Source organism: Leopardus geoffroyi, chromosome A3 (genome assembly GCF_018350155.1).
Source record: "Leopardus geoffroyi isolate Oge1 chromosome A3, O.geoffroyi_Oge1_pat1.0, whole genome shotgun sequence".
NCBI classification, from domain to species: domain Eukaryota; kingdom Metazoa; phylum Chordata; class Mammalia; order Carnivora; family Felidae; genus Leopardus; species Leopardus geoffroyi.
In genome coordinates, this window is record NC_059336.1 from 103,189,890 (window position 1) to 103,208,475 (window position 18,586).

The following is an 18,586-nucleotide window of genomic DNA, read 5'->3' on the forward strand; positions in this document are numbered from 1 at the left end:
CAGACTTTAAGCTGTATTACAAAGCTGTAATCATCAAGACAGTATGTTACTGGCACAAAAAACAGACACTCAGATCAATGGAACAAAATAGAGAACCCAGAAGTGGACCCACAAACGTATGGCCAACTAATCTTTGACAAAGCAGGAAAGAATATCCAATGATATAAAGACAGTCTCTTCAGCAAGTGGTGCTGAAAAAGTGGACAGCGACATGCAGAAAAATGAACCAGGACCACTTTCTTACACCAGGTTCTTTGACCTCAGCCACAGCAACTTCTTACTCAACACGTCTCCAGAGGCAAGGGAAACAAACGCAAAAATAAACTATTGGGACCTCATCAAAATAAAAAGCTTCTGCACAGCGAAGGAAACAATCGACAAAACTAAAAGGCAACCGACGGAATGGGAGAAGATATTTGCAAACGACATATCAGATAGAGGGTTAGTATCCAAAATCTATAAAGAACTTATCAAACGCAACACCCAAAAACAAATAATCCAGTGAAGAAATGGGCAAAAAGACATGACTAGACACATCTCCAGAGAAGACATCCAGGTGGCCTACCGACATATGAAAAAATGCTCAACTTCACTCATCACCAGGAAAATACAAGTCAAAACCACAAAGAGATACCACCTCACACCTGTCAGAATGGCTAACATTAACAACTCGGGCAACAACAGATGTTGGCGAGGATGCGGACAAAGAGGATCTCTTTTGCACTGCTGGTGGGAATGCAAACTGGTCCAGCCACTCTGGAAAACAGTATGGAGGTTCCTCAAAAAATTAAAAATAGAACTACCCTATGACCCAGCAAGTGCACTACTAGGTATTTGTCCAAGGGATACAGGTATGCTGTTTCAAAGGGGCATACGTACCCAATGTTTATAGCAGCGCTATCGACAATAGCCAAAGTATGGAAAGAGTCCAAATGTCCATTGACGAATGAATGGATAAAAAAGAGGTGGTATGTATATATATATATATATATATGTATATATATATATATATATACACACACACACACATATATGTATGTATGTATATATATATATGTGTGTGTGTATATATATATATATATATATACACACACACACTCCATTGTGTGTGTGTGTGTGTGTGTGTGTGTATATACAACTACGTGGATGGAACTAGGGGGTATAATGCTAGGCGAAATTAGAGAAAAACAAAAATCATATGACTTCACTCATATGAGGACTTTAAGATACAAAACAGATGAACATAAGGGAAGGGAAACAAAAATAATATAAAAACAAAATATAAGAGACTCTTAAATACGGAGAACAAACAGGGTTACTGGAGGGGTTGTGGGAGGGGGGATGGGCTAAATGGGGAAGGGCATTAAGGAATCTACTCCTGAAATCATTGTTGCACTCTATGTTAACTAACTTGGATGTAAATTTAAAAAATTAATTGAAAAAAATTAATTCTCTTGGTCTCACGACATTCTATCCTGGAAACCTGTTTCCCTTCTGGATGGGCCCTGGACTTTGAGCAGAAAGGAAACAGCATCCCGGGGCAGAGCACCATAAAGTGGGGCATGTACGGTGGACGTTGAGTGGGAAGGAGGTCAATGGACCCTGGACAGAGGTGCTGAAGGTCTCGGCACCCATCCTCAGGAGGAAGAAGAATCAGGTAGACCCTCAGAGCACCAACCGGCCACTTCCCTCTTCATCCTGGAGGTTTACCTGAATGCTGCAATTCCTGAATGGGGAGTATCCATCAAAACCCGGGACCCAGGAGATCAGCACGCTGTGTGCTGTGCTGTTGTAGACACTGACTTCAGTTGGTGGGGAGGGAATTGCTACGCAAAAACAAAGACACACAAACAAACACAATTATAAACCACGGGCGGCCACAGCTACCAGATAAAACATTAATACCAAACCTGTTTCCATTTCTTAAGATTAGGAAAATTAAACCCAAGTTTTAAAAAGAAGCCACGTTATGCCTGAGAGTAATACATATGAGCTTACAGACAGGGCTTCCCTTGATAGCACGGTTCTGCCTGGGCCAGAGGAGTGGAGCAGAGGCCTGCTTTCCCACCCACTGATGACATGAGAACTTAGCTGGGGAAGGATGTCAAGACATCTATTTCCTTCACTGAGCTGGTGTTCACTGTTCTACTGTACGCGGGCACGTCCCTGGGTGCTAGTGTTCTACATGGGATCAAAGGCTTGTGCAGCTCTGGGTTGAGGACGGGAGACCCACATTACCTGAGATAGAGAGAGCCCCGAGCTGAGGAGAGAGAGTGTTATGGTAGCATGGGTGTACGTGTGTGGCTGAGTGGGGAGAAGCTTTTTAGTTGGGGAGAGTCAGTTCAGGCAAAAGGGCCAACTGCATCTCCTGGGAGTGGAGGCAGGTAATACCATAGGTGTGCAACGATCCTGGCCACATGGGGGACATGAGTAGGCCCTTAATTAGAATCTAGGAAGGACCAGGGCGCCTGGGTGGCTCAGTCAGTTAAGCATCTGACTTCAGCTCAGGTCACGATGTCATGGTTTATGGGTTTGAGCCCCACATCGGGATCCGTGCTGACAGCATAAAGTCTGCTTCCGATCCTCTGCTCCTCTCTCTCTGCCCTTCCCCTGTTCTCTCAAAAATAAACTTAAAAAAGAAAAAAACAACACAGAATCTAAGAAAGATCTGAAGTCTGGGGAACCTTATTTTATGCTAAATTTAAATCTTAATTAGTAGTGATGATCACATTTATAAGCAAAAATGAGGACTGTTGTTTTTGAGCGCTTACTATGGCCTGGCATAGTAAGTTATGTACCTAGTAGTTATGTACATCGTAGTTATGGACTTTGCTTCATCTATTCGTTGCTAGAACCCTATCAGACAGGTAGTCTTCCAATCCTCATTGACGGATGAGGAAACTGAGGATCAGAGAAGTTAAAAATTCACCAAAGATCACAGAGCTCGTAAGCAGTACAACGGGGACTTGAACTCAGGTCTGTCTGACCCCAGAGCTGTCAGGTCTGTCTGTCCCTCAGCAGAACACTGGAGGCTGGTTGCAGGAGGCAGTAAGCCCATTACTGTGGGCACCAGCCAGGCACTGGGGAGTCTGGTTACCACCTAGCCGGCTCTATGGCCCAGGCCACAGTTTAAATGCCTTTTCTAAACTCTGTTCCTTTTTCTATTAATGAAGACAGTAACAGCACTGCTCCATGGGGCTGTGGTGAGGACCGAATAAGGTAACACAGGGACGAGGGATAGGGAACGTATGGGAGACATAAAGGCAAAGACAGGGTGGGCAGGAGATGGGGGAAGGAGAGCTGAGACCATGTAAAGTGCACTGGGTACCATATTCAGGAGTTTCTGTTTACTAATAGACACACAGCTTGGTGAACGGGAAAGAATCGGCACTTTGACTCACTTCCCTGAATAGATTATTTGTAGAATTACCCTCAAATGTCTGCCTTTCCGATCATCATTTGGCCATGTGTATTATAGTTAATAACAGATTATAAGAAGGGAGGCTTGGTTGCTTTGGCATAAATTTTTTAAAAAATGAAAGCCCAAAGCATAAGCTTTAGAAATAGGATTGATTTAAAAAAAAAAATAAGTTGACATGCTGTGTGAAGCATAAAATGTCAAAAATACTGTTACTCGTTTTATATACATTTTTACATTATAAGGTGTTTGCACTTTACGAAAATGTCTTTATAACTTCACACCTACTCATGAATTCCTGAAATTCCCAACATTTCTTTTGAAAATTGTCATAATGAGACTTGAAATGAGGAAGGAAGTTATACAGTTCCTCCGGGAGTAAGTTTCAGTTTGCTCTTTTTTTTCTTTGTTTTGTTCCAATGAACTTTCAGAAAATGCTCCCTCATCACCTTCATCTAGTTGTTTGCCAAAATGAAAGTATAACTTCTTTTGCAGTTTTGAGTCCCCCACTGTATATTACCTTTTTTTTTTTTTTTTTTTTTAATTTTTTTTCAACGTTTATTTATTTTTGGGACAGAGAGAGACAGAGCATGAACGGGGGGTGGGGGGCAGAGAGAGAGGGAAACACAGAATCGGAAACAGGCTCCAGGCTCTGAGCCATCAGCCCAGAGCCCGACGCGGGGCTTGAACTCACGGACCGCGAGATCATGACCTGGCTGAAGTCAGACGCTTAACCGACTGCGCCACCCAGGCGCCCCTGTATATTACCTTTTAACTCATTATTAAACACATTCTGCTTTTTCCTTGTGTTGTTTCCCCAAGATTAAGACCAAAAGGAATATGAACTCAATATTTGCTTCTCGTTATTTAAATGAAGAACAAATAAACATAAAATTTGCTTGAGTTTCTATGAGAGAAGGTAAGAAATATGATTTGAAAAGGCATAAAATGACAGTATTGACTTTCAGGTTCCAGGTTTTGATAACCTTGATCCCATGGAGAGAGGAGGATGAGGCAGACGATTGGATTGTAATATCTCCACTAGCACAGGGGTCTTCAAACACAACTCTTCCGTTATGTTATATCCCAGCTCAGGGGGAGGGAGAGCGACAAGAAGACTAGGAGGAAGAGGCACAGGGGCTCTGGGCTCTCCCCTGCTTCTGCCCCTCTCAGGGCAGCAGCCGGGGGAGACTTGCTTCAGCCCCAGCTGCCCTGGAAGGACAGAGCCCATTCCTTCAATCAATGCCCTAAGCCACCCCACCGCCCCCCACCCCTGCAGGCTCTTCAAGGGGCAATGGGGACTAGTTCAAGGTGGCAGAGGGAAAGATGAAAACAGGAGCTAAGAAAATCAAGGGTAGACATCATAGCCTAGTTTCTTCTCAGACTAAGCAAAACTATATGAACTCATGTTTATCAAAGATGTAAGCACCAGGCGCTGTTATGAAAGCTTTTACTTGCACTGTCTTATTTAAGCCTCAGAAACAGGTAGATTCTGTAATTATCCCGATTTTATGCTGAAGCCAGAGAGGTTAAGTGACTTGTCCAAGGTCACAAAGGAAGTCAGTGGGGAAGCCAGGGCTCAAACCCAGGTAGCTGGCTGCAGAGCTCAGGGGCTTGGGGGACATGGCCCTGGTGCTTACCTTTGATGTTGATCTGCACACCCTTGGACACGGTCAGCCCTTTGTCATTGTGGGCCTCACAACTGAAGACAGCCATCTCAGTCAGACCTGGAATGGAAGGGGACTCATGAGACCAGTCACCGAGAAACAGGCTGCGGTTCACCAGAACCCTACGGTTGTCTTAGCAATCTTTTACTTTTTGGTTCATTGCTTCAAGTCATAAATACCAAGTTAATTTGAAAAGTATGCTGGTGGTTGAAAAACAAACCTGGGATTAAACCCTAGCTACCAGGAGCAAGCCACCCGTGGGCTACAAGGCAGCTGTCTTCATTTGCGTCCTTTATCTTTCCCTGATAGTGAGATGTTAGGTAACAAAGCAGTAACATTTAGATTTTTAAATTTCTGCCAGGAGGTATGGGTATTGCTGGCCCCAATATCAAAAAGAATGTTTTTTGAGGCTCGCCTGGTCACTCCCCAGCTGGTTAGCCACACAGTACAGACTAATCACACACTAATGACATTTCAGAATACCAAACACAGCAGGAGAAAAGTCACAGTGCTTAAAAATTTCAGACGATCTGTTGTAATGAATCCTTTTTTAATGGTAAATATCGGTCAGTTCATGCAGAATTATTATATAAACATAAGACACTATTATTACTTGCAGGGAAGACACTAGGGCTGAATGAAGAAAAATTCTATCAGTTCAGAGGTTTGAAGACATCTTAGAAATGAAAAAATTAGTCTGTTTATTAGTTTTAAATAGAAAGGAAGAGAGGCAACCCAGATCTTGGTTTCTATTTGCCAACAAAAGGAACCAGAGCTCCTTGGAAAAATGGCTGATTCTCAGATTGGAGCAGGAAACCTGTAAGATGAGCCTGGAACGGAATATAATACAAACACCATGCAACACACACACACACACACACACACACACACACACACACACGGCTATTTTCCTGGAACAATTTGAACAAGAAAATAAAGGAAGTAGCATTGGATTGTAACCCAAAGTATAAAACAAATATCCACCAGTCTACACTGCTATAAATAAATGATTAAATAAATGGGGAAGAACAGGCAAATCTCCCATGCACAAGGGTTCCAAATTAATTTATGTGGATACTCTGCCCTCAGCGGGGAGGACCGTAACTCCCAAACCCTTAAGTGTGGGCTGCATGTAATGACTTCCTTCCAAAGAGGACAGTATGAAAAGGAAATAAAAGCAAAACTTTATTTTATTTATTTATTTTTTAAACTTTAGAGTGGAGAAAATGATAAACACTCCCTTGGCCACGTGACCAAGGTTAACACCACTAAGTCATGTTGACAGAATGTACCCTCGATATGATGTAATGAAAATGGCACTTCCCCTCTGCAATCTTCCTCCCAAACACCTACCACCCAAGTCTAATCAGGAGGAAAATATCAGACAGTTCAAACTGTGGAACATTCTACAAAAAACCCAACTTGTATTCCTCAAAACTATCAACGCCATTAAAGACAGAGAAAGTTTGAGAAACTGTCACAACCAAGGGGAGCCTAAAGAGACAAGACAACCAAATCCTGGATGAGACCATGGAACAATACAAGGGTATTAGGTAAAAACTAAGGGAATCTGAATAATGTATGGACTTGAGTTAATAAAATATATCAATATTGGTTCATTAACTGTAATGAATATATCACACTAACATAAGACGTTAACAATAGGAGAACTTGGAATGGGGTTGATGGGAAAACTGTACTATCTCCATGATTTCTAAAATCTAAAACTATTCTAAAATTTAAAAACACGTTTGTTTGCTTTTCCTTTTTAAAAAAATTTTTAGGGGCGCCTGGGTGGCTCAGTCGGTTAAGCGTCCGACTTCAGCTCAGGTCACGATCTCGCGGTCCGTGAGTTCGAGCCCCGCGTCGGGCTCTGTGCTGACCGCTCAAAGCCTGGAGCCTGTTTCAGATTCTGTGTCTCCCTCTCTCTCTCTCTGCCCTCCCCCGTTCATGCTCTGTCTCTCTCTGTCTCAAAACTAAATAAACGTTAAAAAAAATTTTTTTTTTAATTTTTAATGTTTATTTAGTTTTGAGAGAGAGAGAAAGAGTGTGAGTGGGGGAGGGGCAGAGAGAAATGGAGACACAGAATCTGAAGCAGGCTCCAGGCCCTAAGCTGTCAGCACAGAGCTTGATGCGGGGCTGAAACCCACGAACCATGAGATCACAACCCGAGCGGAAGTCAGACGCTTAACCAACTGAGCCACCCAGGCACGCTTCCTTTTTTTTTTTTTTTTTAATGCACAGTCATAAATACCATCTAGTAGAATCTGGAAACTTCTCTGCCTCTGGCACACAGATGTCATCTGGCACAGAGTTCACATCACGAACTGGAGAAAGGCAGAAAAAATTCTTGGAAATATACCTCCACTTGCTTCTTGCCTGAAAACCTTATTTTGTTTTCTTCTATCCATTCACTTGTATAGGAAATTCTCCATCTGATCATTTTAAAATCCAAAGCTTGTCATTAACAGTAATTAAATATTTGAAAATTCAGAGGAACAAGTTGCTGAGGGAAGGTCAGCTGGGCATCAGCCCAGAAAGGCCGTGCCATGTTGGGTGTCCACGTGGTAAATGCTGTGCCAAGGCTGGGCCCAGTGGCCAGAGAGCTGCGTCTGCAAGAAGTTCTGGGAAGAAATGCGAACCTAGTCCCTTTTATGTCGGTGCTTCTCCTGAGGGTTACAAGTGCAATGAAAAATCAGAGCCTCTGGGGTTCATTTTTTTCCCATCCAGAAATTAGTCCAGGCACCTGAACTCTGCTGACTAGACAAATCTCTCAAGAAAAAACGAACCTGTGTATCTCTGTCCTACAAACCCACAGTGACTTTTCACTTCTCGAAAATAATGTTCTGTCAGAATGTGACAGCTACTTCAGGTATTTTAATTTTCTGAGGTAAGGAGTATTGCCTTCAGACTGGAGGAAAATCCTCTTAGATTCCCTTGACAATTCCAAGAGCTAAGAAACTAAAATCCCAGGTCGGAGCCATCGCTCTTCACATTTTTGGCCACTCCCTTTTGGCTGACGGATGAAACTGCTAATAGTTTGTGTGATCATTTAGGAAATATTTATTTCACTGAAGAGGAATATTTACCTCAAACCCATTAGCCGCATCTATAAAAGGACACCCTTGGATACCCTGCCTTAGGGTCTTTAGGTATTTTGCTTGTATTCCTCTCAAATAATTTTGAAAAATACATGCAGCCTCTCATATATTTTGAGGTTTGCATCTTAAATTTTTTATAATTTAAACAGCTGCAAAGAATATAATTTCAGGTACTCAGACATTTTAAAGTAAAATTCCTTTGAAGGCACCTATGTAGCATACTCAAGACTGGGATGGGAAAACCAGCATCACCCACTGAAACAATTTTCCTCCAGCTGCCAGAAGTTTTCCATCATGATTTTCTACTTCCCCTGCAGAATTTTACCCTAATGGCATAAGTGTGTGGGTTTGGAAGCACTTCTTGGCAACAAAAATACACATGCATGTTGAGATATAGATTGATGATCCTTACCATTATTATTAGGGCACAACTCATCAAGACAATATATATAATTCTTAAATGTAAACAGTAAAATTTTACTGGAGGGGCAACTCCTTTGCTGAACAAAATTTGGAATTTTCTATGTAATCATCTGGAAATTTCTTAACATTATAGTGCCAAAACACTATAGCAGCCACTGTCAAAGTGTGGTCTAGAAACTCCTGGGCATCCCAGAGGCTCTTTAAGGAGCTCTTAAGATGAAAACTATTTTTATAATAATAATAATAATAACAACAATACTAATAATAATGGTAAGATGTTATTTGCCCTTTCCACTTTCATTCTCTCAGAAATGCATGATGGAATTTTCCAGAAGAATTTTCCAGAAGCTGTATGTTGTGTGATGATGCCATTAGCTCTCTCAGCTAATGGAGTATGGGCTTACTTATTTTTGTGCTTTAAAAGTTTGGTTTTAATTTCTCATTCAGTACTTATCAATAGATAGAACTCACAGAAACGAAACCTCTTTGGTTCTCAATAATTTCTAAGACTGTCAAGGGATCTTGAGACCAAAGCATTTGAGAATTGATACCCCGTAGTGACTCCAGATAAGTCAGGGAGAGGTCTTTCTTCTTTTGCAAAATGAGGGAGAGATGACTGGGAAGCAAGAGTTGGAAAAGAAGCATTGACATAGCATTGGGACTTTGGGTACTCTTGTCAGGCATCGATTTTACAAAAGAAGATAGACATGTCCCAGATGAGGATCGAGACCTTATCCTTCTAAGCCACTGCATGGCGTCCGTACAGCCAACCGTTATTTCACAGTCCGGCCTGTGACGCTTTGGTCTTCATGCTGAAGCCTCACCTTTAACCTTCCAAGTCATAAGCTCTCAAGTAAGACGCCCATTTCACAGGCTCCATGAACACGCAAAACTTGGCTTATATTTAGAAAAATCTGCTTTGGCTCAATCAGAAAATACAGAGAGCTGCCGTGCAATTTATATTTTTAATACAGTTGAGCTAAACACAGTTATTTGACTTCAATTACTCTTGTCAAAATGCTTGGGAAACACTTGAGTACAAAATACAGATCACATTCCAAACTGGTCAGAAGGTCCTGGAGAAAAACAAGAGGGGGGATTCATTTCGTGAGATCCGTGGTCTAGCAACAGATCCCTAAGTAAGACAACTGGGGCCCCTTCAGAGCTGCAAGGTTTATCAATGCTGAAAGTGAAACCGCTGATCAGGACCATGATGTTAGGTTAAGTGGGAAGTCGCTTTTCCTTTCTGTGTTTCTTTTCAAAGTGCACACAAAGTCAGGAAAACAATCTCTAGCAAATTCTCTGGCACAAGACATCCACATTAATATGGAATTGCCCAGAAATAGCTAAACCACCTATTATAGCAGTACTTCCTGTGCCCTGGGGTGGTTAATGCCCATAGGCCAGACGCCAGCAGGGAGAAGCCGAACCTGGTTCAAACCAAAGTTAACTTTCTCCAAAAGCAGGTGGGCCAAAACTCAAGGCCAAATATAGTCTTCTTTACTTAATGTATTCAGTTATGTATACTTCCTTTGGGGGCTCCTGGGTGGCTTAGTCAGTTAAGCGTCAGACTTTGGCTCAGGTTACGGTCTCACCGTTTGTTAATTCGAACCCCACATCGGGCTCTCTGCTGTCAGCACAGAGCCCACTTTGGGTCCTCCCCTTCGCTGCCCTTCCCCTCCCCCCCCATCAAAAATAAATAAATATATATACTTCCTTTATGTAATGGCACTAGCTTCCCAGCTAGAGACTCACGCATAAGCCTGGGTTGAATATAACAACTAGTGTGCACTGGGAAAGACCGCTGCCTGTCACTTTCCTCTTCTCTGTCTGGATGAACAATAACCACCAGACTGGAATAGACCTTGAAGTTTTATAGTCTGAGTCCTTGTGGCTTTCCAGAGGAAAAAATCATCCACTCCCCTAAATCCCCACCCTACCACCCACTCTCTCCCGAGTGACTCCAGCACTGGAGCCTCTAATCTCTCTTGAGCCATGTCCTCTCCCAGTGGGCCATCCACTTTACTGTTACGTCTCACCTCACTCATCGCAATTGTTCATGCCCCTCTTGCTTGGTCTTCTGCTGGTTTAAAAAAAGATTGCCTCTGGGGCGCCTGGGTGGCTCAGTTGGTTAAGTGTCCAACTTCGGCTCAGGTTGTGATCTCACGGTTTGTGGGTTTGAGCCCCGCCTCGGGCTCTGTGCTGACAGCTCAGAGCCTGGGGCCTGCTTCGCATTCTGTCTCTCTCTCTCTCTCTCTCTCTGCCTCTCCCCCACTCACATTCTGTCTCTGTCTCTCAAAAATGAATAAATGTTAAAAAAAATATTGTAAAAAAAGATAGCCTCTGACATAAGGTTTGAAAGATATTTTATTTTATTATTATTCGTTTTTTTAAGTAGGCTCCATGCCCAATGTGGAGCCTGAACTCAAAACCCTGCGATCAAGAGTCGCACGCTCCACCCATGGAGTCGACCAGGCACCCCTGAAAGATGTTTTAAAGAACATTCAGTAACAGGATGTTCCCTTGAGGAAAGGACAATCAGTGTTGCTGAGAAAGCAACTTCTAAGAGCACCAGTTGGGCCAATTCTTTGAGTTCTGGATTAAGCAACCCTTTCATTTTTTTCCCCCCTAGAGCAAAATAGGCAAAGCAACAGAAGCAGACCCCGCATAAAGGAAATTGCTCATTAACTTGGAACATCCTATCTGCCCTGAATTCATTCAATCAACAGATAGTTACTGAGTACTTACTAGGTGTCAGACATTTTCCCAGGCACTTGGGGTATATTCATGAATAAAAGAGATCCCTGCCCTTACAGAGCTCACATTCTCACAGAGGGCAGTGGGTGAGAAATAATAACCTTCATAAATAAGTAAGCTGCAAGCTCTATCAGAAGGTGGTTAATGCTATGAAAAAAGAGAAAAGGATCAGAGATCCAGGGGTGGGTGGGGAAGTGGGCTGTGATTTTAAATATTCAGGTCAGAGGTGGCTCCTGAGGGAAAGGCCCACTGTAGGGAGTGGGGTGGAGGGTTCTAGGCAAAGGGAAAAGGCCTTTGCTCTGTCTTCCAAGTAGGATGGGAAACCTGGAGCTGTGAGCAGGAGACTGACATGATCTAACTTGTGTTTTATCAAGATCATTCCAGTTGCCACACTGAGACTACACCTAAAGCAAGTAGGTCCCTTAATAGCTCCAAATTTTTTCCTGATCTGAAAATGGGTATTAAAAATGCCTAACTGTATCTCAACTTGCTATTAAGTTCAAAGTCAGTCTTTATAGAAAGCATTGTGAAAATTATGAACTGATATATAAATTGTAGTTATTTTAGAATTTATTTACTATTATTATTACAATGAATACTATTAACTCTATCCCACTAAAACCTGCAGCTGCCTTAGCTCTTACCTAAATGTGGATTTAAAAATGAAATGAGTATTTTTAAAAAATAAAAACCAGACAGACCAGCAGAAGTCCACCACTCTTGACAGAAAGGTAGCTCCGAATTGACAATGAGATAGTAACCACCGCATATAATGAGATAGTAACCACTCGTAAATATTTTTGTAACAGGTAACATTTGAGTTATTCCTGTAGGTTGCCCCTGTACCAAGGGCCTTACCCTCATTATTTCACTGAATTCTCATAAATGTTCTATGAGGTAGAATCTGTTATTACCCTATTTTAGAGAAGAAAGTAGAATAATTTGCCTAGGGACACACAACAGTGAAGCAGTATTAGCATATGTCATAGCTAGGAATCCCAACCACTAACCTACAATGCACTCTGCCATTAAATACCATACAGCAAAACCTTTCGCAGTTCTGTTCTTTATTTTGGGATTGGGTTTTGTCCAAGACATAGTGCTTTTTAAAAACAAAACTTTGGGGCCCCTGGGTGGCTCAGTCGGTTGAGCGTCTGATTTCAGCTCAGGTCATGATCTCACAGCTCGTGAGTTCAAGCCCCACGTCGGGCTCTGTGCTGACAGCTCAGGGCCTGGACCCTGCTTCAGATTCTGTGTCTCCCTCTCTCTCTGCCCCTCCACCGCTTGTGCTCTGTCTCTCTCTGTCTCTCAAAAACAAATAAACATTTTTTAAAAATTAAAAATAAATAAAAATAAAACTGTTTTGAAATTATTTTCAATTTATAAGAGATAGTACAATTTATTTCCTATTTCAGTGGAAATAGTACAGAGTTCTTGTACACCCTTCACCAGCTTCCCTTAATGATAAGATCTTACATAATGATAGTACAATGACCAAAACCAGGAAAGTGACTTTAGTACAATCCTATTCACCCAAATACAGACTGTATTCAGATTTTACCAATTTTTGTTCTGTTTTATTGGGGGGAGGTGTTCTGGTATAGAGTTCCATGAAATTTTATTACAGGTACAGATTTGTATACAATTACAGAATTGCTTCAACACCAAAAAAAAGTGCTCCCTCATGCTTTAGGAACATCCTACCCAAGCTAATCCCTGACTAGAGTCATCACTGTAAGTTTGTCATTTTGAGAATGTCATATAAATGGAATCATACAGCGTGTAACCTTTGAGATTGACTTTGTTGACTCAGAATAATGCCCTTTAGACAAAGTACTTCCTCGCTCATGTCTCTTAAAGACAGCTCTTACGTCATAGAGGGGGGCAGGAAACAAGGGGAATCAAGAGGGAAAAAGCACATGGCCTTCTTGTTCATGAATGTGCTTGCTCAAAGCAAGTATCAACAATCAAGACTCTTTAAACCACTTATCTACTTAGCACTCTCTTTGTAGAAGGGCTTGGGAAAGTTTACTTGGGTTAATTTCAAAATACAACGGCCTCTCCCTGCAAACGCGGTTTTGCATCAGCATGTGAAGCATAAAACTCCCCACACATCTCTGGTCAGGATGGCACCTCGTTCCCCAACACGAACTTTTGAGATAGATTCAGATATCACTAAAGTGTCCTCAAAATTAAACACAGATGCAAAGAAGAAGAAGACTGTTTTATGTAGTTCTTTTACAATGTTACAAAATTCAGCTGCTTGGGACTGGTCCACAGATAGAGCGGATTTGATGGAACTTGATGTGTCCAGCACCAGCCCCATGGTGGGAAGCCCACACTGTTGGACCTTTCTCCCTGGACTTCCTTAAGCCCTTTGTGTCTACAAAATGGGTGTAAAAAAAATCTGCTCTATTAATGTCACAGAACTGGTTAGAAATATAAATGAGAAGAGATGAGAAGGAGTATATAAGTGCAAAAGCCATCATGCAAATACAAGTTACTTCATTATGACAATGTTCCTTTGTCCCAGTGAAGGGATCTCTGACTCAGAGTCTGTTTGTTCACGTGTTTGTTCATTAGTTGACTCATTCATTCACACAGTTCTGATGTGCCAGGTGCTATGTTGGGTGATGGTGCTAAGATAACTAATAACTAATATGTAATAATCACACTAATTAATAATTTGGGGTGGGGAGACATGTAGATGGCTGTGCTTCCATGTGGGAGGAGGTGCAAGTGTTATGGAAGAGGCACTGTGGATACACAGACAAGGACAGGGTGTCCAGAAAGGTTTTCAGAAAAGAAATATATATGGGTACACGGATGTCCACCTAAGTAACAGCAACAACCACCACCGCCAGAATAAAACAACCGCCATCTCATCAACGAAGGAGTAGTTAAATCAATTATGGTCCATTCATGCACTGAGGCAACTGCCATAAACAATGAGAGGCCCATGAGTACCTACATGGAAAGATCTATAAGTCTTGGTGATCTATCTATGTGTATATGTACATATGTGGGTATACTTAAGGGAGAAAGGCCTAGAAGGAAGTGAACCAATGGCTCACATTGTGTGTGACATCTGTATGGAGAGTGAAAGTGTGGAGATTCAAGGGAGACTTGACCATTTTGCTTTGGTATGTAACCATGGTTTGAATGTCTTACAATGAACATGTGTTCACAATATTACTTGTGTAACAAAAAGGCTGAAATTAATCTGCACGTGTCTTATCACTCCAATTTGAAGGAAAATAATTTATATACTTACATCCACCCAAGGGTATATATTCACAGAAAAAGTTTGAAAGGAAACACATCAGTGTTTTCGTCATAATTATAAATGTGTAATGAGATGTAAAAATACTTTCTGAATTTTCTACATTTTAAACATGGAAGCATTTAATAGTTATGTAAAATAAAGTTAAAAATCTTTTCATTTTGAAGTAATTATGGATTCACAGAAAGGTGTAAAGAAATATAGGGGGAAGTTGGGGCACCTGAGCGGCTCAGTCGGTTAAGCATCTAACTTCGGCTCAGGTCATGATCTCCCGGTTTGAGTTCGAGCCCCGCATCAGGCTCAGAACCTGGAGCCTGCTTCAGATTCTGTGTCTCCCTCTCTCTCTGCCCCTCCCCCACTCATGCTCTCTCTGTCTCTCAAAAATGAATAAACATTAAAAAAAATTTGAAGAAATATAGGGAGAAGTTTCATGTATCCTTCACCCTACCTTCCCAATGTTAACATCTTATATAACCATAGCACATTGTCAAAACCAGGAAATTGACATTCGTACTATGCACAAAGCTTACTTAGATTTTACCAATCATACATAGACTCGTTTGTGTGTGTGTGTGTGTGTGTGTGTGCGCGCGTGTGCGTGTGCATGCATGTAGTTCTATGTAAGTTAATCACATATGTAGCTTAACAGTTCCATGTCATTTTCAAAAACACATTATTAGGCTACAAACTGCTCTATTTCTTTTTTTTTTTTTTTTTTAACGTTTATTTATTTTTGGGACAGAAAGAGACAGAGCATGAATGGGGGAGGGGCAGAGAGAGAGGGAGACACAGAATGGGAAGCAGACTCCAGGCTCTGAGCCATCAGCCCAGAGCCCGACACGGGGCTCAAACTCACAGACCGCGAGATCGTGACCTGAGCTGAAGTCGGACGCTTAACCGACTGAGCAACCCAGATGCCCCCAAACTGCTCTATTTCTATTTTACTCCTATCTTCTCTACCAAAGAAAAAAAATCTTCAAGTTAAAAAAAAGTAAAATAAAAATTGTAGTGAACTTGAAACCCAAGATAGGTTGTAGTTCTAAGAGTATACCACCATTTAGAAATAAATCAGGTCTCCCATCAGAGACAAATTATATACAGCCTTGGATATGAAAAAGATTTTGCAGATATTATCGCAGAAACACACTTCTACTTTCTAAGAAAACACAAACGAGGAAAAGTTGCAGAGGAACAGAGATAGATTTTGTCCCTAGTTTCATCAAATGCTACTGATCCTGGTAAGGACAGGATCACTGAGAGAGAGAAATCCATAGCAAAACTTAAGACAGGGCTATCAATGGGCGCCTGAGTGGCTCAGTCAGTTAATTATCTGACTTTGGCTCAGGTCATGATCTCACAGTTCCTGGGTTCAAGCCCCACATCGGGCTCTCTGCTGTCAGCACAGTGCTTGCTTCTGATCTTCTGTCTCCCTCTCTGCCTCTCCCCCCGCCCCCCCCCCCCACATGCACCCTTTCTCTCTCTCAAAAATAAATAAACATTATAAAAAAATGGGGGGTGGGGAGAGGGCTATCAAACTGGTGCCTGTAAGAATGAAGAAAACTGTCACATCTAGGAGTTAGGCTCACCAACAAATCAGGTCTGATTTCTTTTTTTTTTTTTTTTTTTTTAATTTTTTTTAATCTTTATTTTTGAGAGAGAGACAGAGCATGAGCATGAGCAGGGGAGGGGCAGAGAGAGAGGGAGACACAGAATCGGAAACAGGCTCCAGGCTCTGAGCCATCAGCCCAGAGCCTGACGCGGGGCTCGAACTCACGAACCGTGAGATCGTGACCTGAGCTGAAGTCGGACGCTCAACCGACTGAGCCACCCAGGCGCCCCTAGGTCTGATTTCAAGATGAATTCCAAGCTGGTTTCCAGACATTCTGTGATAGTTATTACCCCAAGGTATCGAGAACATCACAGAAGATAAGTTGCAGAAATAAATGGGGAGAAAAAGAAAACCAAGCAGATTTACTAGTGGTTAAACAGTGGCCAAGAAAGTTGATTTAATGAACTGATATCAACTCAGAGGCTGGCTTTATCAACAGACCACTGGACTCTGCCCTTGGTTAGAATAAAATCTAGATTTTCATCAACAACTTGAAAGAGACACAAACGGGAGCTGGCACAATGCAGGGGGATGATTTGTTAACCAACGAGGGAAATGAGGTTCCAAATGGCCTCAGTGGGCTGAGTCAATGGCTTAAATTTTTGCAAGGATAAATGGTAGGCTGAAATTCCAAAAATAATATATACACAAGAAATAGGAGAGCTCTGGGGCACCTAGGTGCCTCAGTTGGTTAGGCATCTGACTCTTAAAAAAATTTTTTTTTTCAATGTTTTATTTATTTTTAAGACAGAGAGAGACAGAGCATGAGTGGGGATGGGGCAGAGAGAGAGGGAGACACAGAATCTGAAGCAGGCTCCAGGCTCTGAGCTGTCAGCACAGAGCCCGACACGGGGCTCGAACTCACAAACTGTGAGATCATGACCTGGGCCAAACGGACTGAGCCACCCAGGCAGCCTGAGGCATCTGACTCTTGATTTCCATTCAGATCATGATCTCACAGTTCCTGAGTTCAAGCGCCGCATCAGGCTCTGTGCTGGCAGCCTGGAGCCTGCTTGGGAGTCTCTCTCTCTGTCTCTCTCTCTCTGTCTCTCTCTCTCTCTCTCTCTCAAAATAAGTAAATAAACATTAAAAAAAAAAAAAAAAAGAACCAGGAGAGCTTTGACTTTGGAGTAACTGATGAGATAAAAGACCTAAGGATTTCAGTTAACCTCAAACTATTAGCCTTCATCAAAAAAGTCATGCAAACTGCATTATCAAGAATATTGTGTCCAAAACACATTACTGCGGCCTCCACTGAACTTACGCGTGTCTTTTCAAAACAACACCGGGGCACCTGGGTGGCTCAGTTGGTTAAGCATCTGACTTCGGCTCAGGTCATGATCTCACCGTTCATGAGTTCGAGCTCCGCATCAGGCTCTGTGCTGACATCATGGAGCATGGAGCCCACTTAGAGGTCTGTGTCTCCCTCTCTCTTTGCCCCTCCCCTGCTCATGCTCTGTTTCTCTCTTTCTCTCAAAAATAAAATAAATATTCAAAACAACACCAACATCACTAAACTCTCTCAGAAAATAGAGATGGTAGGGATACTCCCTAACTAGTTTTATGAGGTCAACGATACCCTGATACCAGAATCTGACACTACAAAAACAAAATTACAGCCCATTTCCCTCATAAGCATTTTTGTACAATAAGGAATTTAGCTTTTGTCCCTTATAATTTCCTGAGTGACAGGAGTGGCTTTGTTACACTAATGAGGTGACTCACAATTGGCCCCTACAGAAACTGGTCAAGAGAATGACCAGCCATGTGATAAGAGGGTTGAGGAGTCTGGAGATTGTGTTCAATCACATGGTCAATGGTTTAGGCTTTCTTTCTTTCTTTTTTTTTTTTTTAAATGTTTGTTTATTTTTGAGAAAGAGAGAGAGAGAGAGAGACAGAGGGCAAGCAGGGGAGGGGTAGGGAGAGAGGGAGACAAAGAATCTGGAGCAGGCTGCAGGCTCTGAGCTGTCAGCACAGAGCCCAATACAGGGCTTGAACCCACAAACCATGAAATCATGATCTGAGCTGAAGTCGGATGTTCAACCAATTGAGCCACCCAAGTGCCCCCACATGGCCAGTGATCTAATCAGAAGCGCCTTTGTAAGGAAACCTCCACAAAAAAAATCTGCTCCCCAAAGCTTAGTAGAGTGGCCTTTTCCTGGATCTGCCAGGAGGGTGAAACACCCTAATTCAAAGAGGAGAGGGCACAGAAACTCTGCATTGAGGACCCTCCCAGGTATCACCCAAGGCGTATGTCTTGTAACAAAACTGTAATCATTAAGTATTGTAAATATTTCCTGAGTTCTTATGATCATATGATAAAAAAAA

At 42.1% G+C, this 18,586-nt stretch overlaps 1 protein-coding gene across 3 annotated transcripts in view; it reads right to left on the reverse strand.

The window, feature by feature from the left end:
• Positions 1-18,586, reverse strand: part of MERTK (MER proto-oncogene, tyrosine kinase) — a 146,706-nt gene that overhangs the window by 62,001 nt on the left and 66,119 nt on the right. For all 3 annotated transcript variants that reach the window (XM_045446880.1, XM_045446878.1, XM_045446877.1), the window contains exons 5-6: positions 5,059-5,145; positions 1,711-1,826 (exon numbers count right to left, since the gene is read on the reverse strand). In XM_045446880.1, the coding sequence (XP_045302836.1) occupies positions 1,711-1,826; positions 5,059-5,145 (203 nt within the window). The remainder of the gene's footprint in view (positions 1-1,710; positions 1,827-5,058; positions 5,146-18,586) is intronic.